Genomic DNA, 27,478 nt, shown 5'->3' with positions numbered 1-27,478 from the left:
CTCTAGATTGTAAAACTACCACATATATACATCATTCCCCCAAAATAAAATCAAAACTAAAGTATGCTTACAAAGAAGGGCTTCATCACCTCCTTAGAAAGGGAGTTAGTTACCCATAGGAGCAATGAAGGAAGGAGAATAGATGAAGAAGCCTTCCATTTTTACCCTAGAGGACCTAAGACACATAAACCCTCAAGCTCTCAATATTTCTCTCTCTAGACTATGTAAAAATGTGAGATCCCCCTTTCTCCATGTCTCAAGCTCCTAATATATCAACCTTATCCTTCCATCCACTCCAAATTCGTGGTCCAAAGCTCCTAGACAAAGTGCAGAGCAATCCCCTAATTAAGTGGATAACATTTGGTGAAGAGGAAGGAGCCCATGCTTGTTTGTCAGTAGAATGGCGGGCACCCGCAGGTGTAGGGCGGGTGCCCGCACCTTTACGATGTTTCTGGCCAATTGGGCGGGTACCCTCAAGTTTTGGGCAGGTGCCCGCGGTACCTTAGACTCACTGCCCAAATAAGCGAGCGCCCGCACTAGCACGATTTCGCTGGTCAAATGGGCGGGCACTCGCAAGTTTTGGGCGGGCGCCCACAAGTTCTAGGCGGGCTCCCGCCATGCTTCAGCCTTTCACCATTTCATCTTGAACTACTTTTGGATTGGTCCGTTAACACGGTCCTCCTCCTAGGTACGATGCAGCGAAACTCATGAGTTCAATGGATATCTGGCTTGGTCAAAATGATGGTCCCCGGTAATGGTGCACTTTGATCTTCAAAAACTTATCAAAGCGTCACTTTTAACTTTCTTCAGAGAAGCAACCTGAAAACAGACAAAAGCATGCAAATGAAGCTAATATATACAATATGGTCAACTAATGGACTTAACTAATGCAAATAAGGGCGCTTGAATATGCAAAATTCAGCGCTTATCACAACCTACCATCAGGGGGTCCACTCCATTATTTAGATTTTATGTGGTTTTATCTTAAATAACAACTAAAAGTTTTTTTTTTATTCGATGTAGGATTTCTGAAAAATACCAAGGGCCACTTTATTCATTCACAAAAGTAAAGTACTGGAAAACATTATACGATTACTTTATTAAAAGTACCTTTTTAAATTCATTGCATTCCTTGGCAATAGGGCGTACCTTTTTTGTGACGCAACTGGTGGTTATGGTCGTACTACGTCCATTCCCTATTGGGTAAATGGCCATGGGCTGCTCATGGTGTGTATTTCTTCTGGGGGTAGATGGACAAGGGGGGCATACCTTTATCACTTATTGCATCTTCGGAAGTATTCTTTTGCTTCCCTTACCATGCAGGGTAAGAAGTGGCCTTGAGTCAAAGCTTTGCGAGCTAATGATCTGCCTCCGGTGTGATTCCCGCATTCCTCTTTGTGCAGCTGTTTTAAAACTTCTCTGGACTTTGTAGGGGTCAGACATTTGAGGTAGGGCCCAGAATATGATAGCCTAAAGAGCTGTCCTCCTACAACTGAGTATTTAGTAGCTTTTATCCTTAACTACCGGGCCGCCTCCTTGGAATTGGGGAGTTCTCCTCTTTCAAGGTAAGCTAGTATAGGATCCATCCAGCTTGGTTCCCATGGAATAACCAGTACCTATACCCCCCTTGTGATGCTTGGTGTTCCCAGGACATCAATGAGGATGACCCTGGCTAGTGATTCATCTGTTATGGATGTTGCGCAAGCCAAGTGATCGGCTATTGGGTTTTCTTCCCTCGGGATTTGCCGAAACTTGACTATATCAAAGTTCTTTGCTAGTCTTTCAACCTTTTCTCAGTATACACACTTTTTACCCCCTCTGGAGGTGTACTCTCCTATCACCTCTCTGGTAATGAGCTGTGAGTCACTATGAGCTCTGAGATGCTTTACATGGAGTTCTTTAGCCAGTCTGAGCCCTGCCAGCAGTGCCTCATATTCTTCTTTATTATTCGTGACTAAGAATCCTAGCCAGATTGATTGCTAGAGTTTAGTCCCCCTGGGAGTTCTTATTTCTAACCCTGCTCTGGCTTTGCTTTGGCTCGAGGATCCATTAACGTATAACTCCCAACAAGGGCTTTCTGTGATTTGCTGCTCTTTTCCTAGATCTGCATCCAAGAGAAAATCTGCAACCACTTGCCCCTTTTTCGCGGTACGTGATTCATACCGAATATCAAAGGAACTTAACTTAATTGCCCATTTGGTGATCCGACTTGAAATATCCGGTTTACTGAGAATTGCTTTGATCGGGTGTGTTATGGGGACTATTATCCGATCAGCCTCAAAGTAGTGCCGAAGTTTCTTTTTTGCCTGAACTAGAGCAAAAATGATTTCCTTTTCCATTGAGTACCTATTTTCAGCATCGGTTATGGCCTTACTAGAGTAGTTCCCCACTTCTCTTACTAGAGCTGAATTGGTTGTTGACCGAGATACTGTTAGGTAAAGGTACAATGGTTCTTCGGGCTCTGGGGCAGATAAAATTGAGGGGCTTGTCATGTACTTCTTGAGTTTTGTGAGACCTTCTCTTTGCTATGCCACCAAAATATATCCTTTTCTTGCTTTAATTGCATCTAAGAATAGTTTACATTTGTCTGATAACCTGGATATAAAATGGCTAAGAGTTACTATTCTCGCGGTGAGGATTTAAACTTCCTTCATGGTTCGGGCTCCTTGCTTCATAGCAATTTTGCCAACTGAGTAGGGCCTCATTTTCCTGGGCTGATAGGAGTGTCCCTATATAGGTTAGCTTGTGCTTATCCTCGGCGACTATCTGCAAGGCTTTTAGGGGTTCTTTAGTTGGATGCTCCTCTTCAGGCTCCTCTCTCTCTTCGGGAGAGGAAGAGCCCGGTAATTGTTATTTTAGTAATTTCTTGCCTTTATCAGTTGGATAAATTGTTATGTGGTACCACTCCTTTGTTGTCACTTGATCTCCCCAAATATCGATAACCTCTTGACCGTTCGGGCTAACGCACCTCATGACTTGATGTAGAGTTGATGGGACTCCTTCTATGCGGTTAATCCATCCTTGGCCCATTAATAGATTATAGGTTGGATGAATATCCACAATCACAAAGTTCTCTTTCAGAGATCTATTAATAGCAGTGACTGATAGTGTGATTATGCCTATGGGCTCCACTCTTCTTCCATTGAAACCTACCAAGGGGTTTATGGTGGGGCGAATTTGATCTGTGGCCAATTTTAGCTGATCGAAGGTCCACTTTGCTATAATGTTGGCACTACTGCCGAGATCAATTATTACTCGTCTGACTAGGCAAATAGACACTAGCAGGTTGACTACTAATGGGTCTTTATATGGGTACTGTACCCTTCTGAGATCTCCTTCATGAAAAGAAACCTACGCAGGATTGGGTTTGCAGTCAACAGTATTGATTTCGCCAATCCTTCCCAACTTATGGGCTTATTTGAGTTGGATCCTGTAAGAATTTTCTAGATGCTCATCCTCCTCCAGATGGCCATAAATTGTACTGATTACTCGAATAGGATGGTTTTCTGCCAAAATCTTTGGAGACGTTCGGGTTCTCTCGTGCTGCCTTTGTTACCTTAATATAACCAGGTAGTCTACTAATTTGCCTTTGGCTTTTGACACCTCCACCTACCTTATCAAGCTCCTACAATCATTGGTTAGGTGGCCAAAATCACTATGGAACGCACAGTGATTACTTTGGTCCCTCTGTTCTATTGGTTATCTGATTGGTGGTACGATCTAGAAGATGTTCCTAGCCTTTGTCTCTTGATACAGTTTGACTAGCGTCACTTTAAGAGGAGTGACCTTTTCAGCTGTTCGAGATTTCTTTTCAGGGGTTCTTCCTTCGATGCTCGGGGATTCGCATTGGACCCTTGATGTGTTCAGTCGCTCTTTTGGTTGGCTTTCCATAGTTATCAGAGTTGCCCTTTGCTACCTGGTTACCTCATTCTCTTCAAGTCTGATATAGCTTTGCGCTCGTAAATTTAATTCTGACATATTAGTCGGAGTTTTTTTCACCAGAGATGAGTAGAGCCTTACACCATGGCTATCTTGAATGCTTCTATGGCCGTATTCTGATTGCAATATGGGATGCCAGAGGATTCTATGTTGAATTGAGTGAGGAAGGCTTGTAGGTCATCTCCTTTCATCTGCCGAATTGTAAAAAGACTTGCAATAGTTGTCTTCTGTTTCTTGTTTCCACAAAATAGGGTAAGAAATGAGATGCATAGTGATTCGAAGCTTAAAACTGATTTGCAAGGGTGATTTTTGAACCATTCAAGGGCCACCCCTGTCAAACTGGATGGGAATATTTTGCACATGAATGGATTGTTATGTGCTTCTAGCGTCATTTCCTAAGTATAGTTGTTCAGGTGCTGGAGAGGGTCTCTAGTTCCATTGAATTTCATGATTTTGGCATTGTGAATTACTTGGGTCTCGCGACTTGCTCTATCTCATCTGTGAAAGGAGTTTTCACTATTAATGCAGTAAATTCCCTTACCATATCTTCGGGTTTTTGGGCTTTCAGCCCTTTGATTCGCTCATCCATTTCCTTTCAAAGCCTAGCGATGAAGTCATTCCTTGAAGACGGTTGGTCAGCTGTAGGGATCCATGCTTTTCTCTTACCTGATTCAGCATCATCTGATGGATAGGCCTTGGTGGTTCGAGGTCCTCCCATAGTGGAGTTCCCCAGGATACAGGATTGGCTTGCTGTATCGTTGGCATCGTCTAAAGTTCTGTTAAGCTGTTGCCGTGGAACCCTCTATGGGAAAGGAGGGTTGTCAGGACCTGGCTCTAGAGGGGTATTTTCATTCTGTCGTTCGGGCTGAAGGTCGTTCGGTGGATCGTTCCACCGAGCGTCACCTCGAAGTCTTTCATTTTCTTTCACGCAGAGCGTTGATTTGCTGATAAGCGTCAAATATTGCATATTTAAACACCCTTAATTACATTAGTTAAGCCCATTATTTGATTTATGTTTATAAATTAACTCCATTTTTGTGTTTTTGTAGGTCTAATTGTGAAAAAGGAATAAAAAGGTTTTAAGGGTTTTTTGAGAAGAAATGCCCCAAATAGGCAATGGATGCAACCAGCACTGCAAAAGAAAAGAAGAAGCCAAGTAGTGTGCCTCACATCCAAACGCAGGAATTGACGTCCGAACGCCAATAATCAGGGCCTCGCATCCGGACACCATGCTTCGTGTCTGAACGAAAGGCTACAGGCCCCTATTTTTATTAAGTCCAATTTTGTTCTATCTTGAGTGGAAATTTGAATTTCAACGAGTTATATTATTTTCAAAACTCATCTAAGGATAAAGAGGGGGCAAAGGCTTGTAAGGAGTGAGTTAGTTTTGGTTTTTGAAAAGATATTGTGAGGGAGAGGATTATCTTAAGGTTCTTAGGCTGAGCTTTGCAACAATGGTGAAATGAGGGAATTTCTTCTCTTCTTGAATCCTTGAGGTTTGCTGCCATATCCGTGAGAGGCTAACTTCCTTTCTAGGGAGTTGATGTAACCTAGACCAAGTAAACATATATTGGTTTGTATTTTAATTTGGGGATTCTTCTTGTATATATTCAGTTTCATAAATTAGAAGTGTTTACATGAAATTGATGTATTTTGCATTGAATTAATGTAAGTGATTATCATTTGAATATATATTTGTGTAAATTTGTTCATCTTGTCTTAGAAATCACATTGACATAATTATACAATTGATTTCCTATTGTGACAATGGGAAAGAATTTATGGAATGGTTATATTGGCATGTAATTGAGTATTTATATATGTTATGCTTAAGAAAGATGGACTATGCTACACCTTTAGATTAATGTAGTTAGGTAGATGGTCCATACCAACAGAAGATAATCTATGATATTTAATTGATTTCATATACTGCAACATACCATTGAAGAACCTTAATGGGCCGTGCCTAGGGAAGATGGTTCATACCACAACCTAGTTTAGGTGGATGAACCATGCTAACCAAAGATGGGTTATGCTTAGTCCATAAATGTATGATCTTCTTGACGATGTTGTGGTAATTTTATGCTTCTACACATAATTTTATATATATAATTGTCTATCCCCAAGTTGAGTGCAATTTAACATGTTTATGAGGTTGAGGTGAAGTCAATTCCCTAGCCTTCTATTTATGAGTTCAATCCATTCTAATCACATTATTTACTATTTTATGTAATTTAAATTCGTAGGTTAAGTGACAAACCAATTAAACTATCATCTCTATTATCAAATTAGGAATTAATTTTACAATTCTGTTTGCTATAAACTAGCAATCCTTGTGGTTCAACAACCCCCTACTATAGCGTTAATCTGCAATGATGAATGTGTTATTGTTATAGGTGGTATTTTTAAGTGGCACACATTTATGCGTATCAACTTTTAGTGCCGTTGCTAGGGATTGCATACGGTTTTGTAATCAGAATTTAAAATTGCTTTATTGTTTGATTGTATATATATTTTGATGTTTTTGTGTTACTAGGGACTAAGGACTATTCAGGAAGTTTAATTGCAAAATTTGAAGTCTTAAGGACTTTAGGTAAGTTTTTTTAAGTTCCTAGTTTATTCCTTGTTTGGCCCTTGTCGAGGCTATTGCGATTTCTTGTTTTATTCAGAGCATAAGTCCTTATCGTGGCCAATTTAATCTGTTTTAATTATTATTGAATTGAGGAGAAAGGGATCAATGTATGTGGATGTATTGATGAAGGGTCGTTGTGATTGTTGTGTTTGATAGTTGATGGTAGGTCGTAGATCATCATCTTTATCACATCTTAAGGAACCAATTTGATATTGCTTTACTTGAAAGAACTCTTAGGCAACAAAAAAGAACCTTAGCGAACTAGAAATTTTAAGAGAACTTGAAATTGAAGTAGACAATATGGCTAATGAACAAATTAATCTTGAAATTCCTAGAGTTAAAAATGAAAATTTAGCCCAAATAACTCTAAGGGATCATTTTGTACCTTTTACATATACATCTTCATCATGCATTGTCATGCCCAATGTTGAGGCTCATCATTATGAGATCAAATCTACCACAATTAAAATGCTTCCAACATATCGTGGGTTTGATAATGACGATCCTTATAAACATCTTGATTAGTTTTTGGAAATCTGCTCCACTATCAAGATGAGGGACTTCCCCCAAGATTCACTTCATATGCTTCTCTTCCCATTCTTTTTGAAAGATAGAGCAAAATATTGGTTGAACTCTCTTGTTGCAAATTCCATCACTTTATGGGTCCAACTGCAATAGGAATTTCTTAAAAAAGACCTATGAGTAAGACCAATCAAATGCATCGATCCATTCTTAGCTTCTCCCAAATTGATGGAGAAATATTCTATGAGATGTGGGAGAGACTTTAAGATTTTTTGAGGAAGTGTCCGCACCACCAAATTCCAAAGTGGCAATTGGTGCAAGCCTTCTATGATGGTTTAACAGAACCACATAGATAATTAATCGATTCTTCGTGTGGGGGCATGTTTATGTCCAAAAATCCAGGTGATACATGGACTCTACTTTAGAACATAAGCAAAAATTCTATGCAATATAGTTCTCGTAGAACTCCTACATCTAATGTGGTGAAACCCTCAAATCTGTGTCAACTACGGACTCTTAAGGAAGAATCGTCTCAAGTGGATGCCATATACCACAAAGTTTTTTAGCTTGTGGCATCACATCTTTCATCTTCTCAGAATTCTTCATCAAGTGGTATGTGTGCACATTGCACAAGTACTTTTCATAATGCAGAAGATTGCCCCACATCGGAGCAATTTTCTGAAGGTATGCCAGAACAGGAGAATGCCACGTTCTCTCGCCCAAGAAATAATCCTTATTCCAATACATACAATCCAGGTTGGAGAGATCATCCAAATTTCTTATAGAGCAAACAAGCCCCACAAAATTCATCATTTCAAGGTCATGGGCAATCAAATCAATTTAATTCTCAATCCATGAACTGGCCATTTCAAGCTTCTTCAAGCTATCGTCCTTCTTCATATAATGCAAATTTTTCTAATCAAAATCCTGTTCCTTTTCAACAGTCTTAATTACATGAGCTATTAATTTCCAATAAGCATATAATGGCTACCCTTGGTGGTATACAATCAACTGTGCAATTGGTTAGTACTCATTCCCAATTAATAGCCAATATTGAAACCTAACTGGGACAATTGGCTGATTCAATAAATCAGCTTCACAAGAAGGACACAGGAAAACTTCCAGCTTAATCTATGGTGAACCTGAAAGGGCAATATATGTTTAATGAAATCACTCATCCGAGTGGATCAAATCTTGAGCAAGTTCAAGCAATCACCACACTTCGTAGTAAAAGAATTGTGGACAATAAGGTTGATGAAAAAATTGAAACTCTTGCTCCCAAGGATTCAACTTCTTCATCCAAAAATCTGAAAGTTAGTCAAGAAATTCCAAATCCGCCAATCCAAAATGTTGAGACATCTTATGAGCCTAAGGTTCCTTTTCCTCAATGTCTCATAGAGTCCACATATTTTGGGGAAAAAGGTAATAAAATTCAGGAAATGTTTGCTCTTTCTTGCCATTTTCTCATCCTCCATTCCTCTCCTTGATGACATTAAGCAAATTCTACCTTATGCAAAGTTTTTTAAAGATTTGTGTACTAAAAAATGCACTTCTAAGAGTAATATTCCTAAAAAAGTAAGGTTAATTGAGCAAGCAAGTGCTATCATTCAGCATAATACACCTCCGAAGTTTAAGGATCTAGGTGCTTCGACAATCTCGTCTGTCATTGGAGACAATGAGATCGAAAATGCCCTCTTTGATTTAGGATCAAGTGTAAATCTAATTCCTTACTCAGTATACTTATAACTTGGCTTAAAAGAATTCAAAATTTACTTCAATTGTCTTGCAACTTGCGGATAAATCTGTAAAACAACCTCGTGGCATTATTGAGGATGTACTAATCTAGGTAGACAATTTTTACTTCCCGGTTGACTTTGTGGTTCTAGATACTGAAATGGTTCATAATCCAATAAAACATATTCTTGTGATCCTTGGTCGACATTTCTTAGCTACGGCTAATGCTTCAATTAATTGCCAAACCAAAGTGATGGATATTTCTTTTGGAAATATGAAGGTTAAGCTTAACATTTTAGTGCTTCTTAACATCCTCAAGGGGAATATGAGAGTTTCTCTCTTGACATCATAGATGAAATGATTGAAGAATCTCTCTCATTTATTTTAAGTTAAGACCCTCTGGAAACTTGTTGGCTCATTTTGACTTTGAAAATTGCAATATTGATCAATCTATTAGAGAAGTCAATTATTTGCTTGAAGCCAATGCAATCTTTGACTTTCCTTCTTGGAAAGTGCCAAAGGAACCTCTTCCATTAATTTCCAGCACTCCTCCTGTCCCTTCACTGAAATCTCCACCTCAACATGAGTTAAAACCACTCGGTTAATCTCAAGTATGTATTTCTTAGTGTAAACAAAACTCTTCTGGTCATTATTGCATCGATCTTTCTCAAGACTAAGAAAACAGCCTTTTAGCGATGCTATAAGAGTACAAAGAAGCTATTGGTTGGTCGGTGGCTGATTTAAAAGGAATTCACCCCTCTATTTGTATGCACCACATTCTTTTGGAGGAAGAAGCGACACCTTCCCGAGAGGTGCAGTGATGGTTAAATCCTAACATGATTGAGGTTATCATGAAAGAGGTAATCAAGCTATTAGATGCGGGAATCATTTACCCCATCTCGGATAGTAAGTGGGTAAGCCCCACTAATGTTGTTCCAAAAAAGTCCTGCCTCACCATTGTTGAAAATTCAGTGGGAGAACTTGTGCCACAACGTACCACCACTAGTTGACATGTGTGCATAGATTACCGGAAACTAAACTCTGCAACTAGGAAAGATCATTTTCCACTTCCATTCATTGATAATATCCAAGAAAGGGTAGCTGGCCAAAGTTACTATTATTTTCTTGATGGTTATTCTAGCTATAACCAAGTGGCTGTAGATCATCAAGATCAAGAGAAGACCACCTTCACTTGCCCTTTAGGAACTTTTACTTATCGTCGCATGCCTCTTAGGTTATGTAATTCACCAACTACTTTTCAGAGATGCATAATGTCCATATTTTCTGGTATGGTTGAAAATTTTCTTGAAGTATTCATGGATGATTTTTCTGTCTTTGGATTTTCTTTTGACTCTTGTCTCCATAATTTATCATTCATGCTTCAAAGATGTAAGGATTCAAATCTTATATTAAGTTGGGAGAAGGGTCACTTCATGGTACAAGAAGGGATTGTCTTGGGACACATTATCTCTAAAAGAGGAATTGAGGTCGATAAGGCAAAAGTTGTATTAATTCATAGCCTTCCTCCTCCTTCTTCGGTGAGACAAATTCGATCTTTTCTTGGCCATACTGGCTTTTATCGCTGCTTCATCAAAGATTTTAGCAAGATATCTCAACCTTTATGCCATCTTCTTGAAAAGGATACTAATTTCAACTTTGATAAAGCATGTTTGGAAGCTTTTAAGAAGCTCAGTTCACTACTCTCTTCTGCTCTAATCATGAAACCACCTAACTGGTCTCTTCCCTTTGAGATCATGTGCGATGCATCCAATTATGCATTAGGTGTTATTTTGGGTCAGCATGTGGATAAAACTCCTTCTGCTATTTACTACACTAGCAAGACCCTCTTAAATGCTCAAATGAATTATACAACAACTGAGAAAGAGCTGCTAGCAGTTGTCTATGCCTTGGATAAATTCCGTTCATATCTTCTTGGATCCATGGTCATTGTTTTCACGGATCATGCCGCTTTAAGACATCTACTTGCAAAGAAAGAGACCAAACCGTGACTCATTCATTGGATACTCTTACTCCAAGAGTTCCATATTGAGATTAAAGATAAGAAATGAACTGACAATATGGTCGTAGACCATCTCTCTAGGCTTCTTATTGAGAACACTTCTGATTTTCTCCAATTCATGATGCCTTTCCGGATGAGCAACTGTTTCAGATTTCTCTTGTCTCGCCTCCTTGATTTGCTAACATTGTCAACTATCTTGCAGTTAGAAAAATTCCATCCCAATGGTCTAAGCAAGAGAAAGACCGGTTCTTCGCTCAAATCAAAAATTTCTTTTGGGAAGACCCAGAATTGTTCAACTATTGCCTAGATCAAAAAATCTGGAGATGAATTTCTGAATTTGAAGTCCAAAATATCTTGAAATTCTGCCACACTCTTGAATTTGGAGGACACTTCAGTGCCAAAAAGACTTCATCTAAAGCCCTTCAAAGTGGATTTTATTGGCCTTCATTATTTAGGGACGCTTACAACTTTTGCAAGTCTTGTACGCAATGTCAAAAACTTGGGGCCATGTATAAAAAGAACATGATGCCATTGAACTCCATTCCAATTATCAAAATCTTTGATGTCTGGGGAATAGATTTTATGGGACCATTTCTATCTTCATATGGCTATTTTTACATTTTCCTAGCAATGGATTATATATCTAAATGGATAGAGGATGAGGCAACCATAACCAATGACCACACTATAGTGATCCAGTTTATTCAAACGAACATATTCAGTCAGTTTGGTACACCTAGAGCACTCTTAAGTGATGGAGGATCTCATTTCTACAATCATGATCTTCAATCTGTTCTCCTTAAGTACTTTGTTACTCATAAGGTTATCACACCTTACCATCCTAAATCGAGTAGTCAAGTGGAAGTCTCACATCGGGAAATCAAGCATATTCTTGAAATTATGGTTCGTCCGGACTATAAAGATTAGTCATTACGATTGAACGATACGTTTTGGGCCTACCGAATTGCGTAAGATGCCAATTGGCATGTCACCACATCGGCTTGTTTACGGTAAGGCATGTCACCTTCCGATTGAATTAGAGCATCATGCCTTTTAGGCCATAAAGAGGTTTAATTTCAATCTTAATCAGGTCGGCTCTAACAGAAAATTATAGCTCAATGAGCTAGAAGAAATTCGGAATGAGGCTTATGAAAATACCAAAATTTATAAAGTAAATACTAAAGCATTCCATGATAAACATATCATCAACAAGTCTTTTGCTTCGGGTAAAAAAGTTTGGCTTTTCAATTCCCGGTTGTAACTCTTCCCAAGGAAGCTTCGTTCATGCTGGGAAGGTCCTTTTCTAATCACTTCTGTATTCTCCTATGGTGCAGTGGAGCTGCAATACCTAAAGAATGGGAATCTTTTTAAAGTCAATGGTCAGTGGCTTAAACCTTACATTGACAACCTAGTCCCGGTAGGATACGTGGATTCCATCATCTTAACAAATCCGATTTATAAGGACTAGAGAGATTCCCATATCGTCTAGTTATCGACATTAAATTTAGCACATTAAGGAAGCAAATTCTTTGCATTCTTCAAGAATCATTTAAAATTCCATTTCACTGGTCATCGTGGGTTTTTATAATCAAACAAAGGTTTTGGCAACAATTTAGGGAGTCTTCATGCAATAATTTATCAAAAGGACAGGGTAGATTTACGTCCGGACGCCACTCCCGACATCGGGATGCCATAACTTGGAGCATCCTGCGTCAGGACACCACTCCCAACATCCGGACGCCATCACCTACTAGTCTCACATCCGGATGCCATTCCCGGCGTCCGGACGCCATCTTCCGTCTATATGTCCCAAGACATGTAATTGCCAAAATCCCGAATAACGAGGTTCACGTCTAAACGCCATTCCTTACATCCGGATGCAAAGGCCCATGAAGCAAACCTGAGCCCAGCTCAGGATTTTATAACTTTCATTCCTCCATCATATCTTCTCACCTCTTCTTCTTATCTTACACCCAATATCCTAACCCCACCTTCCCACACCATCTCAAACTAATATTCCACTTACCCAATCTTCATTATTCATCAAATCATCCTCTACCATCATTCTATTCCATCATCGTATTCCATCAAAGAGGGCAAGGTTTCAATCTTCAAATTGAGGTAAGTTCTCATCTATTCTATCTTTTACTTCTTGAATGTTTAATGAAGATTAGAACTTGATTTTGTGGGAGATTGATTTATTACTTAAGGAATTGTTGTGCTTTCATTCTAGATACATACCTTTTAGGTTAAAATCATTTTAAACTTCACAAGTGTTCTTTACTTTTCAGCCTTGCACACCACGTATTTGATAAAAGTCTTGAACCAACTTCTTTAACTCAAAAGGCCTCTACTTCTGCTTTTAAGAGTCCTCGCACCTCCGAGGCATCTTCTGAGGAAGCTCCTACCCCGAATTGGACTGACTGGCCTATTGAATATGAGTCCGAATTCACAATTGAGCATGAATTTTAAGACCATCCAAAAATAGTTTGGTCAGTTGTAGAGTTAAAAAATCATGGCCTTAGGGTTTTATTTAAGCCATGTGCTCGTGTCTTCCTTCCACGGATAGTCCGGCAATTTTATGCGAACATGTCACACTCTTGTGCTGAGCCAAATATGATCCAGATAACAATTGATGGTACGCCTTTTGTATTCACCATCAATGACATTGCCATAGCTTGGAACATTCCTATGACCTCCCCTTTGAATGATGAGGATAAGCCTATCTATGGAGTTTTTCTGGACATAACTACCTTACTGAACATTATGTGTGAAATTTTTCATAACAATTACACACATCGTCGCACAACGAGCACTAACAAGTCCTGTATTCTGTGTCAGATTTGGTTTTTAGACTCTGTCCTTTCTCAGAATGTCTTTTCGATTGCTAGGCATTTAGAAAGGAAGGGTGATTTTCTGAATACCCTCTATGCTGCAGAAAGAGGTTATTGGTTTTGTGTTCCACAGCTCATTTGGGATCAGAATCTAAAACTCTATTATAAACTCATTATGAAGCAAGCAAATAATGCTTTGACATAGGCATTTCCCTTTCCCTATTTGATAATGAAGATGTTTAAGAAAAAGGGACTCAAGGTGCCCCGGAATGAGGAGAAATTGGAGGATGTGTATCAGTACAGTCTCACTGAATGGGAGAAAAATCGGCTCAATTGAAAATGGGGAAACAGCTACGCATTGGTGATGACTTCAATTGGGGTGATGTGAATATTCCTTTGGAGGCTGAGTATAATAACCCTGCACCTGTCAGTCCACAACCACCTATCATGACTAGAGCAGAGTATGACTCTCTCAGCACCAGGCTTGACGCTCTTCAGCTGCAGGTTTGTACCATGAAGGGCACCCATACAGACTTTCGTAACGAGACAAGAGAGGGACAACAGCTTCTGCAGGCAATGGTGTAGTCACTTATCGACCGTGGTTGTGATGGTCCGGGTCCATCGTCTTCCATCTTTATAGAGGATTGAGCATTGTGTTGCTCTTTATTTTTCTTTAGTTCATGTTATTTATTTCTGCTTTGTGTGTTTTTCAGAATAATGTAAGGATTTGGGCCATGTTTAGCATGACAATTATGGGTGCACTTTTTGATGTGCACAATTTTAATTTCTTTCCTAGTTTAGAATAAAGTATGACATATTATTTTATATTCCTATCTTTATATATGTCTATGTTTTTATGCTTGGTACCTTGTTTTTGTAAACAGATTATTAGGTACAAGTTTGGGGGAAAGAGGTTTTTTTCACTGCGACTAGTTGCACTGGAGTTATTATCTTGCACTCGGTAGTTTCTCTCTTTTTCCACCTCTTTGCATGATTAATTTTTATATACTTGTTTTCATACATTAAGGACAATGTATAATGTAAGTTTGGGGGTGTTGAGAGTTAGCTATTCACAAACATATTGTCATTGTTAAATATGGTTTAATTATTTATATATAGTTGAATTGTTTACATAAAAAAATAATAATAGAAAAAAAAAAAACACAAATTGTATGATTGGGCAAATAATTTTTGGTATTGTTGGAACTAAGTTTCAAGGAGGTTCTATGTGATTAATATAACTTGTATGCTTATAAAGGATATCAATGAATAATTGAAAGTTGCTAGCATGATTGTTCAAATGAAAAAAGGTCTATTACATTATTTAAAATTCTTATTTTAGAGTCTTCAACTCTAAGTGACTTCATAATGCACATTGAGCACACCAAAAATTGCATTCCCTTCCTTGTGGTTTTACTTAATTGACTCACTAAATTAGTAAGTCGGATGAATGAAATAATCCCTGGCATATAAAAATAATAATAAAAATAAAAAATAAAAAACTGCATTCTTTCAACATGTCAACTGATTAAAAAGGAAGACAAGAAAAAAATGTAAGCCGTATGATTAGTTTGAGTTCATAGCCTAACCATTCCGAGTCATTATGCCCTTAAGAGTGTCTTTACACTTAATACCCTGAGACCATCTGGTTTGGGAGTTTTTGGCTAATGCTTGTTACATAGGGTGATTAGAAAGCTTAAAGAACTTAGACATTGTATATGGTCATGCATAAAATAAATAAATAAATAAATACATGCCTTGGATTGTGATTTCAAAAGATGGATTAAGGATGTGGAAGACATTGAATGAGCCATAAAAGGGTTAAAAGTGCATTTTAAAAGAAAATAAAATTTCAGTTCACTTCTAAGGAACTTGAAATGAAATTCTATTATAAATGAGATGGTGAAGATCATGTATGTGGACTAGTTTGCTGATGCATGAATGTTGGGAATTGAATATTGTTTTAAGATGTCATTATATGCATACTTGTTGTAATCTTCATGTTAAAGTGTCTCCCCAAAGTCATATGTTTCAATGTACACTAAAATGAGCCTTATTGCTTAGTGTTTGTGAGTATCATTTCTGGTAAACTCTCACAAGACTTCACTCATCTTCTAGGGATACCTAGGGGTTTAAAAGGCTTGTTACATATGCTAAATGCAATCGTCACTCCCACAAAAGGGGAGAAATTTGTGTTTCAATTTTGTTTTGCTAAGGGACTAGCAAAATGTAAATTTGGGGGTCTGATAAGCATCAAATATTGCATATTTTAGCGCCTTTAATTGCATTAGTTAAGCTCATTATTTGATTTATGTATATAGATTAACTCCATTTTTATGTTTTTGTGTCTTTGTATGTCTAATTGCGAAAAAGGAATAAAAATAAGGTTTTAAGGATTTTTGGAGCACAAGTCATATCGGGCCTAAACATCAAGTGTTTTCAAGAAGAAATGGACCAAACAGGCGATAGATGCAACCAGCACTACAGAAGAAAAGAAGAAGCCAAGTAGTGTGCCTCACGTCCGGACGCAGGAATTGGCGTCCGGACACCAATTATCAGGGCCTTCTCGTCCGGACGCCAAGCTTCGCATCCGAACACAAGGCTACGAGCCCCCATTTTTATTAAGTTCGATTTTGTTCTATCTTGAGTCGAAATTTTAATTTCAACGAGTTATATTATTTTGAAACTCATCTAAGGATAAAAAGGTGGCAAAGGCTTGTAAGGAGTGAGTTAGTTTTGGTTTTTGAAAAGATATTGTGAGGGAGAGGATTATCTTAGGGTTCTTAGGCTGAGGTTTGCAACAATGGTGAAATGAGGGAATTTCTTCTCTTCTTCCATCCTTGAAGTTGTTGACATATCCATGAGAGGCTAACTTCCTTTCTAGGGAGTTGATGTAACCTAGACCAAGTAAACATGTATTGATTTGTATTTCAATTTGGGAAATCTTCTTATATATATTCAGTTTCATAGATTAGAAGTGTTTTCATGGAATTAATGTATTTTGTATTGAATTAATTTAAGTGATTATCATTTGAATATATATTTGTGTAGTTTTGTTCATCTTGTCTCAGAAATTACATTGACACAATTATACACTTGATTTCTTGTAGTAACAATGGGAAAGAATTTATGGAATGGTTATAGTGGCATGTAATTGAGTATTTATATAGGTTATGCTTAAAGAAGATGGACCATACTACACCTTTAGATTAATGTAGTTTGGTAGATGGTCCATACCAATTAAAGATAATCTATGATATTTAATTCATTTCATGTGCTACAACATACCATTGAAGGACCTTGATAGGCCATGCCTAGGGAAAATGGTTCATACCACAACCTAGTTTAGATGGATGAACCATGATAACCAAAGATGAGTTATGTTTAGTCTTGAAATGTATGATTTTTTTGACGATGTTGTGGTAGCTCTATGCTTCTACACATCATTTTATTTATATAATTGTTTATCCCCAAGTTGAGTACAATTTAACATGTTTATGAGGTTGAGATGAAGTCAATTCCCTAACCTTCTCTTTATAAGTTCAATCCATTCTAATCTCATTATTTACTATTTTATGAAATTTAAATTCATAGATTAAGTGACAAACCAATCAAACTTTTATCACTGTTATCAAATTAAGAAATAATTTTACAATTCTGTTTGCCATAAATTAGCAATCCTTGTGGTTCGAAAACCCCCTACTATAGCATTAATCTGCAATGATGAATGTGCTATTGTTATAAGTGGTATTTTTAAGTGGTACACATTTGTGCGCATCATTTGCACTGGCTTCTTGAGTTTGTCTCAACACGTTGATCTGCTCATTACTAACCTCATTGGCTTGTCGAAGGACGTCAAGTTGTACTTGCATCTCTTCACGTATTTTCTGTATAGTTTCTTGTTTTCGCAGTTATGCGGCGTCTAATCCTGTTGTCATTCCGGAACAATATTGTATGTAAGTGGCAGAGAACGGATTTTTTCGTATCGGATTCCCACAGATGGCGCCAAAGTGTAGGTGCAATTTCTCACACCTAAGCACTTTAAGAAATAAGTCAGAGAAGATACACAAAATATAGACAAAGAAACAAATAATTTTCAAAGAGAGTAGCAATGTTGGGAATTTGATGCCTTTTCATTCTCATTCATGCTCTATTTTTAGGCTTTGTTTAGAGAATTACATGGGGCCATTTGCTAGCTTTATTCCCAGACATAGTTATTTATGCTTACTGATCTTGTGTATATTTCTTTTATGCCAAGCGTTATGGACTTATGGGACTGCCGAAATTGGGCTATCTATCGATTTATATGCCAAACAGAGCTTCTTTTGTCTGAACGGGCCAGGTTGACATGTGTGTATGTTTTTGTTGTTGGGCCTTCGACTGATGATGGGCTTTTGGGTGTTATTGAGCTGCACTTTTGCTGCCACGTGGTGTATTGTGATTGGTGGGGATTTTTCCCCCCACAACATTACATGTTTCAAGACAAAAATAACATTTTACACCAAAATGAAACTACATGCTAACACTTGCAAGTTTTCCAAAATACATCAAAATACTTCAAGACATCAAAGCAACTTAAGGATGTGATGCATTCTAAAACAAAATTTATTTACATGCAAAATGACCCAAACAACGAGGGTGAGTAAGCAAGTTACTCGTAGGATGTGGTGAATGCGCATACACTATAGTTACAAATATAATGCAAACTAAACATAGATCATTACAAAGGTGCATTCCACCTAACGTTTATGTTTTCAAGGTACTCTAAGGATTCATCTCAAACTATGTAAGTATTTGAAATGATAAACACATGGCATCCAAATATACATATACAAGTACACTAACCATGTTGAAACTTAAGCACCAAATCACAAGCTACAAGAAATCCATGATTTACAACTTGGAATTGAATGCAAAATCAAATAAAGGAAAGACTAGGATATGTGGCCACAAGATCTACAAGTTGTTTCGGGCAATTATGACCCACAAAATACTACCTAGTGCGCACTATGACTTAGGAGAATTCTTATCCCCTGTACTAGAGCCAAACCCTAGCCATCACATATTTCATATCCTTACAAGCCTCCAATAAATCAACAAGTCCATGATATCTATATAATCATAATGCATAAAACTACCTACCAAGCACAAGTAGGGTGAAACCACACAAACCATGCCCTAAGGTTACATATCTAAAGTGGCATACACCATGTCGAATCTTCAATGTTGATAAGTGCTTAAATGTTGCACATTTCAGCACCTAAATTAGGGTATTTTAGTCCTTACATCTATTTTATTTTCATGTTTTAGTTCTAAATTATGTTTTTGTCAATTTCAGGTCAATAAGGTTTAAACGGACTAATTTTGGTTTACTAAAGACTTTTTGGAGTCAAGCAATGATATTCGGAAAAAGTTCAGAAAATGGCAAAAGAAGGTCGCAGCCCATTGCTCGTATAGTATGTTTATTCTTCAAAAGCGGTCAATTCTATCTTTCTCGGGCCTTTGATTATGTTCCTAAAGATGATGAAGCAAACCAATTAGCCCGGGGCCAAAATGGAGCTAAATAAGGTGTAAAAGGAAATTCCAACTCTAGGGGATCAATCCCCCACTATTCACAGAACAAAAAATGTCTTGGGGGATCGATCCCCCAGCCCCTGGCAGCATTACGTGATTTATGTTTTAATGGCTACGGGATTTTGTCTTTTTGGCTTATTTTTGGTAACTTATGGGCTTTAATATAATTTGTTACTTAAGGGAAATAAACCCATTATTTTTAGGGTTAGTTTTTCATTAGTTTTGGGAGAATTATTTTGATATTTTTATTAGGTTTTATTTTTTTGTATCGGGATATTACGTCCTCTCTGGAAAGAGGAGAAATGAAGAACAGGCTAGGATTTGGAAGAAGAAGCTCAGAGGTGATGAAGCAGATGATGGAGATTGTTCCGTCTTCGAATCCGTCAATCATGAGTGGCTGATTCTTCTACTTAGGGTTGGATAAACCCTAAGCATGTAACCTAATCTCTCTCTTTTCATTTTTTGGGGATGAATTTGTGTAATTAGTGTATAGCCTTGAATGTTTATGAATAAATTCTTCCATTTGATTATCTATGTCAATATCATGTTGTCTTATGTGTGTTTGATTGTTAATTAAGTTCTACACTTGGATTCTTTGTTAATTGATTCTTATGATGGCTATGCATAGTATTAATTAGTTGTAATCGTGTTTAAATTGATAGAAAATTACTTCTATTTAATGGATGGCACTACATATTTAGGTTAATTTATTACCTAATTAGTTTTAAATTTATGTTTAATTAGTTTAATTAATTTAATTGTAATTTAATTATTAGGTAAGTAGACCATCCATACTTATGTCTTAATTCCTTACTTTTTGTCACAATTACATTATCATGTAGATTAATGTAGGCTAGAATTGTAATTTGAATTGATGGGCCATTTTTTGAATTAGTGAATTGCACTACACTTAGTTTATTTATCATTAGGTAGGCAATTCAGGCTTGAAATTAATACTTCATACTTTTCTTTACAAGTATTAGCTACATTAGAATTACATTTAATTTTTTCTCCAATTAGTTGAAAATGAGTGAGTTAGGGAATGTACTTAGTGGTGAATCCTACACTCTAAGTCTCTTTCCAATCTTTTAAACTCCATTATTTTATTACAATCATTTAACTTAAAATTAGTCTAATCACAAAACAAAACTTTTTTAGCAATCACATAAGCACTAAAGTAGAATTCAATTCTAAAAAAACCTATAATTGTTTTGATCTCTCGGGACGATCCCTACTCGCTTCATACTCCATAATATAAGTGTTTAGTGGTTTTATAAATTATAAAATATGATGCCCACTTGACATTATTTCTAAACCTTAAGTGTTGTGCATTACTTTGTTCACACGCTCGGTCGCATCATAGTTTTAAATCATGATGGCCTTACCCCCAAACTTAAACTGTACATTGTTCTCAATGTGTAATGAAAAATAATGGAAAGAGTATATCGTGATGGCAAAGACTATGAAGTCCGGCAATGATCCAGTAGGTGAGATGTCTACTCCAAATTTGGATGCAAAAACCTAACTGTATAACTATATTAGCAAACTCACATCAAATATCATATGAGATAAGCAATGCATACAATCAAAAATAATATATAACACGATGCAAAGAGATATGAGATGAAACCCTTGATAAAAGATGAAAACATACATAACCAAGCATTAGGGCATACTAGTAACACATTTTTAAATTTTTTTGTTTTTTTTTTTAAAAATAAAGAAAAAAAACATGCATATACAACCTACAAAACAAAAAAAAAAAATGAGCTAAGTTTAACATCTGTAGCAAAACAGAATGATACTTGGCAATTTTTATTTTTTATTTATTTATTATTATTTTTATATTTTTATTATTATTATTTTTTTTTTTTTTTTGCTATTTTTTTTTAACAACCCCGCTGCAAAATCTGCAAATCAACCAACAAAATTCAATAACCAAACTTCCCCAATCACCAATTCAACTCTAAATAATTAACCAAATGAAGGCCCATGCACAATCCAAATTCAACAACAACCTTAACCCAACACCCAATTTGGCCACTGTGAATTTTTTATTGTAATCATCAAAGCAATTTTTATCTGCAAATCAACGAACAAAATTCAATAACCAAACTTCCCCAATCACCAATTCAACTCTAAATAATTAACCAAATGAAGGCCCATGCACAATCCAAATTCAACAACAACCTTAACCCAACACCCAATTTGGCCACTGTGAATTTTTTATTGTAATCATCAAAGCAATTTTTTTTTTTAGACGTACAGTAACTCAGTTCATCGATGCAATATTTTTTTTAATCATCAATTAAACTTTTTTTTTGTTTTTTAAATCATCAGTGCAATTTTTTTTTTTTTTTTAAATCATCAATTCAACCCTCCTTTTTTTTTTTAAATCATCAAAGCAAATTTTTTTTTTTTAGAAGAATTACCTATATTGCAAACAATATCACAATTTTAGTACTCCAGAATATTAATATCACAATTTCATTAAAAAGGCCTTGACAAATCTCTTAATTCAATTTACTAAAACAAAGGCAGATCTCTAGATTTAGTACACAACAAAGGAGGGGAAATGGTTTCGGGATGCAAATTGGATTTGACATGATCCAAACATGAAAATTATTATCACAACAATAGCACCCAGATAGTACAAAAAATATGATAAAGAGTATTGAATTCTCTCATCTTTGTAGCACTATGATGGATGAAGGATGCAAGATGTCAATTAACCGAAACAATTAACCGCAAGAGAACGGCGACCCGCAAACTCACCGGAGAACAACCCAATAAAAAAATCGCTGAAGAAACCAACCGGAATCAGAGAGGAATCCAGCCAAAATTGCTGCACAAGCTCGCCGGAAGAACAAGTCAAACTCGCCGGAGAATAGCGACCCACCAGCTCGCCGGAAAAGAAACCCAACCGAAATCGCCGGAGGTCAACCTAACCGAAATCGGACTCAACCAAACTCGGCAACCCTCAACTCAGCGACCCAAAAGCGCGACAGAGAAGAACCCAATCAAAATCGCCGGAGAGAACGGCGATTCAGAAACTCGCAAACCATCGGCGCAGAGAATCACGGCCGACTAACCAACCTAGAAACCGGCGAAAACCGTCGACCAAATCAAAATCGCCGGAATCGCTGGAGAATGACCCAGCCGAAATCGCTGGAGATGAATCCAAATGAGGGAGACCCAAGACTGAGAAAGAATAGCTCGGCCTTTTGGCCAAGAGCTTGCCAGAAATAAAGAACTCGGTGACTGTAAGTTGCGCTTGAAATTTCAGAGACGACGGCCTGAGGTTGGGGTGGGTTTGATTCGGCCGAAGCTGGTGATGTTAGTGTGGTGCTCGGTGTTGAGATACGAGAGGTGAGGGGTGATGAGAGAAGAGTGAGGTAGCAAGGGTTATGTTATGAGGGAAGTGAGGGCTAAAAAGGGGCACTCGATCACTCAAGTGAGGGATCGATAATTTGAGGCAAAAAAATTCGTGTAACGAGAAAGTGAAGGCACAAGTTAAAAAGAGATCGATAGACGTGGGTCTGGGATCAATCCACTTGGCCATATGTTTTTGTTGCTCTCTGCCAGAAACATGGGCTTGATGTGGGGATCGCACCTTTGTTTTTTTATTTTTAATTTTTATTTTTAAAGCAAAACTAAAAAAAAAAATATACTGAAATGAAATATATAAAAATTAAAATAATAAAAATAAAAAATAATAATAAGAAAAATGCATGGGATCGTGTGCTAGAATAATGCAGTCGGTCGGCCCACCACTAAGTGCTGTCTCCTTATCTGATGGAAAGTAGGCATCCGATGAAGGTCATACTGTAGAACCAAAGACTTGTGGGTAAAGTTCTTTGGCTGCTTCTGTCGGCAGGATAAGAAGAATCTTTACTTTTTGGGTGGATTCATCTTGTCTTTTAAGTGCTCAGTGAGAGAGTCCCAATAGTCTGCTACTGTAGGCTCATCTTCAGAAATATCTCTTCATTGGGATCCTGTGCATAACCGGCTAGACAGGAAAACTGATTACCGTCTTGACTGGTCTGGCTAGAGACTGACACCATGGATGCATCATCTCGTACTGTAGGAGTGGAGGATTCAAAGGATTTAACAAATTTAGTCCTCATAAAATCCATGCATTTAACCATTAAATCAGCTTCGGTAATTAATGGTTGTTGTTTTCTGATCATATCTTTAACGAGGTCAAATGGGTTAAAGATTTCTGGTTCCGGAATAGTTAACTTTGGAATCTTATTCATGTATTCCAGTGTTTTCTTTCTGATCTGATGGAGGAGGGCTTGGATAGGTTCTTGAGTCATGCCTGACCACCATCTGTAATAAAAGATTCTCTGGAGAACCGGTAACTTGTTAGTGGTATAACCACATTGGAAATCCCATTTCCAAATCCAAGGGATTCCAAATTCAGTAAAGAACAATAGGGTGGATTTCCCTACAGGAATATTATCCTGTCCCCGTAATTGAGGATGAAATTGTTGCCATGGTAAATATAATTGACTGACAGAGTCGGGCAACATATCTAGATCAGGGCCAAATATAGCCCACCAGGGTATAACCCAGTTGGGGAAATCAGTTTTAACTGATTGAGGACATATCTTGAAGAACCAAGAATGCCTATGCTTCGGATTTTGATAAAAGAACGAATATGTCCATGCTGAGATATAATCCCAATAATTGTAGTTGTGACCATAAGATATTTTCCTTGGCAAATTGGGATTTAATCCCCAGTCACTAGGCCGTATAAGCCTCTTAAAGATAGCTTTACTATAAGTAAGAGGACTATCTTTGGAATTCGGAAATTGCTTCGTGTGGTTTATTTCCACAGAGGAAGTTTCAGTAAGGATGGCTTCATAGATATATCTATGGCGACCATCTGGTGCAGCATATTGTTGAGTTTGGAAATATCTGGATTTTACTTCCCAAGGATCTGGCATCCATTGCTCATCTTGAGAATCCAGTACCAATACTGTTTGAATATACCTTTGATTAGGTATCCATGGAGTTTCTTGTTCAAGAACCTCTTTCATGGTTGGTTTCTGTTGTTGTTGCTGGGAACTACTACTTCCTTTAGAAGGAGTTTTGAGTAGATCAGCAACATGCTCCAAATAGGGAAACTGATCATCAGTGAGTGGTATAACCACTTTGGCCTTAGCCTTGTTTTTGCCACGAGCCTTTGGAGTATTACCCCGGCCCTGCCCATGGGGCTGATTCATGAACCCTGCAAAAATTCACGAGTTAGAAAATCAGGTAAAGAATTAGAACTGCCTTTAATATATTCAATAGTAAAATCAAAAGCAGATAAATCAGCTTGCCAACCAGCAAATATCTGTTTGGAAACTAAATTCTTTACATCTTTTTCCAGTACTTGTTTAGCAGCACTACAATCAATGCGTAACAAGAATTTCTGATTGATTAAATCATCTTGGAATTTATAAATGCATTTAACCAAAGAAAGAATTTCCTTTTTTATGGTTGAATAATTTAATTGTGCATTTTTCCAAGTTCCTGAAGTAAAGCGAACAAGCTCTTCTATTCCTGTATTTGGATTCTTCTGTCTAAGAATACCACCGTATCCAATATTGGAGGCATCTGTTTCCCCAATTTTGAACCATGAAGAATTAGCTAGAGCTAAGCAAGGAATTTGTTTGGCTCTGAGTTTAATCTTTTGGACTGCCTTGGTGTGATCCAAAGTCCATGGGGAAGGAGATTTCCTTAACCTGGTGTACAAAATTGCTGTGTCCTGTGCAAGATTTCTGTAGTGACTTCGAATATAATTCAAGCTACCCAGAAATCTTTGAAGTTGAGTTTTATCCTTGATTTCATCTGGAAATTTAGAAGCAAACTCAATACTGCGATTAATAGGTCTAATTTTCCCATCACAAATTTCATGACCAAGAAATCTGACCTTAGTTAAAAACATTTTTAGTTTAGGAGCAGAAACTACTAAACCACTTCGGTAAATGACATCTTTGAAAATTTTCAAGTGTTTATAATGCTGATCGATTGATTTTGAGAATATGAGAATATCATCAATATAAACAATAGAAAATTCAGTAAAAGGATTAAATATGTCATTCAAAATATGTTGAAATTCTGAAGGGGCATTTTTTAACCCAAATGGCATCACTGTCCATTCATACTGCCCGAAAGGTACGCAAAAGGCTGTTTTGTACCTGTCTTCTTCTGTAATTTGTACCTGGTAATATCTAGATTTAAGATCAAATTTAGAAAAGATCACAGCAGATTGTAACCTATCTAAAAGATCTTTGATGTTGGGAATTGGGTACCGGATCCAACTTAAAGTAAGATTAAGTGGCCGATAATCAATAACCAATCGAGGAATTCCTCGTTCTTTTTCAGCATTTTTATTGACATAAAAAGCTCTGCAACTCCAGGGGGAGTAGCTAGTAGTGACAAGCTTCTTAGCCATTAAAGAGCTGATTTCAGTTTTACATAATTCCAAGTAGTCAGCTTTCATGTGGCTGGGACTAGCTTTAGAAGGAATCATGCTATCGGTAAACCCCTTTTCATAGGGTAAAGAAACAATATGCTTCTTTCTGGCCCAAAAAGCATTAGGAATCTCACTACAGATTTCCTTTAGAAAGTGTTGCCGTAGTGACTCAATTTTCTGTTGCTCCGTGGGTTGTACCAATCTTTGATTAATTGCTAAGGAGGATACCTCCTTTTGCAAATAATTCAGTTGCTTTTCCTTAAAGATAATGTTATCTTTAAGAGCATTGATATGCTTATTTACTGGTGGGGTCAAGAACTGGAAAGTAATTGACTGCCCATGTAAAGTAGAGCATATTCCATGAGAATCAATTTTCCCAATTGGCATAATCAAAGCTAAAAAGGGAGTGCCCAAAATAACTTGTTGTGCCATGTTTCTGATGAGTAAGAAAGTAGATGGTAGACAAATACCTTCTTTACAAATGAAAACATGATTAAGTTTATACTTAATCTGCATCTTACCTCCACTTGCACTGGTAAGACCTTGAGTGGTTTTCTCAAAATATTGAGTAGGAACCAATCCTTCCTGTATGCAGTTCATGTCTGCACCACTATCAACTAAGGCAATTGCATTAGTGATTGTGTACTCCTGATTAATTACCAAATTGATAGATATATACCATTTTTGGTAAGTAACTTGATTCAAGAGTTGAAGATAATTAGTACCTTCTGATTGAGGAACTTCATCATTGGATGATGAAGATGGAATTGCAGATTTTGCTTTTAAAAGAGTAATTTCTAAATCCATAGTAGTCTGACGAGACTTTAATTGACGAATTTCTTCTTTTAAAAGATTAATCTCCATTCTAAAATCCCAAAGATTAACTGGTCGAAAGGAAGTAGGTGAATTTTGTGATCAATTTGCCTACCAGACTCCCTTATCTTATCCTAAACCTAGGAAAAGAAATAAGGTTGAAAAACCTTATAAAAGGAAGTATTCCAAACGAAAGAATTATTCAAAGGAAAAGGATAATTCTAGACAGTATACTAAGCCTAAAAGGAAATATACTCCTAAAGCAAAGGGTAAAGGTGACAAGCTTCTTAGCCATTAAAAAGCTGATTTCAGTTTTACATAATTCCAAGTAGTCAGCTTTCATGTGGCTGGGACTAGCTTTAGAAGGAAAATCCTTTGAATCCTCCACTCCTACAGTACGAGATGATGCATCCATAAGAACTAGTACTATTTTTTTTCACTTATTTTTATTTTTATTTTTTATGTTTTCGAATAAAGCAAAACTAAAATGAAATATATATAATAATAATAATAATGAAAATAAAAATAAAACACCATCCTATACTATCCATTACAAAAAAAAATTTATTTTGTTATTTATTATTTTTTTCTTTTTGGATTTAAAAAAAATGCATAAATGTACAAAAGGGAAAAGAAAAAATAAAATAAAGTATAATAAAATAAAATGTAAATTAACATGCAACCTCTTTGCCTGGAACTCCTTCTCTTTAGGAATTTTGACTCAATTACTATGAATTCTTTCGCGTAATCCACTGTAAAAAAAAACAATCATTAAGGCTTGCGTGCCAGCCTACTACCATAAGCAATTGCCTTCATCGAACTAGTAAGCCAACATTTCTATCATCTATGTACGAAGGAGAAACTCGATACAACTAGTGTTTAATGTCATTAGAAAGACGTGAGATGCTCTCAATCTTCAAAGTAAATAGGATCTACCAAGA

At 37.0% G+C, this 27,478-nt stretch overlaps 1 protein-coding gene across 1 annotated transcript; it reads right to left on the bottom strand.

Annotated features, from left to right (window-relative positions):
- Positions 1–2,850: 2,850 nt before the first annotated feature.
- Positions 2,851–4,704, bottom strand: LOC132306044 (uncharacterized). Its single transcript, XM_059803240.1, has 2 exons — positions 4,606–4,704; positions 2,851–3,351 (listed from the first exon to the last, which is right to left on the bottom strand). Exons 1-2 carry the CDS (start codon positions 4,702–4,704, stop codon positions 2,851–2,853), a joined length of 600 nt encoding a protein of 199 aa, XP_059659223.1.
- Between the last annotated feature and the right edge of the window lie 22,774 nt (positions 4,705–27,478).

Source organism: Cornus florida, unplaced genomic scaffold (genome assembly GCF_030987335.1).
Source record: "Cornus florida cultivar Cherokee Brave unplaced genomic scaffold, ASM3098733v1 CherokeeBrave_3.0.0_Hap2_Chr05, whole genome shotgun sequence".
NCBI classification, from domain to species: domain Eukaryota; kingdom Viridiplantae; phylum Streptophyta; class Magnoliopsida; order Cornales; family Cornaceae; genus Cornus; species Cornus florida.
The sequence above is the reverse complement of the archived record's forward strand: the minus strand, read 5'-3'. Positions and strand labels throughout refer to the sequence as shown.

Coding starts and splice junctions, on each gene's coding strand:
- LOC132306044 (XM_059803240.1), bottom strand. CDS start 4,704: ATGCCAACGATACAGCAAGCCAATCCTGTATCCTGGGGAACTCCACTA. Junction 3,352..4,605: donor ATCAGATGATGCTGAATCAG/GTAAGAGAAAAG, acceptor AATCCTGCGTAG/GTTTCTTTTCATGAAGGAGA.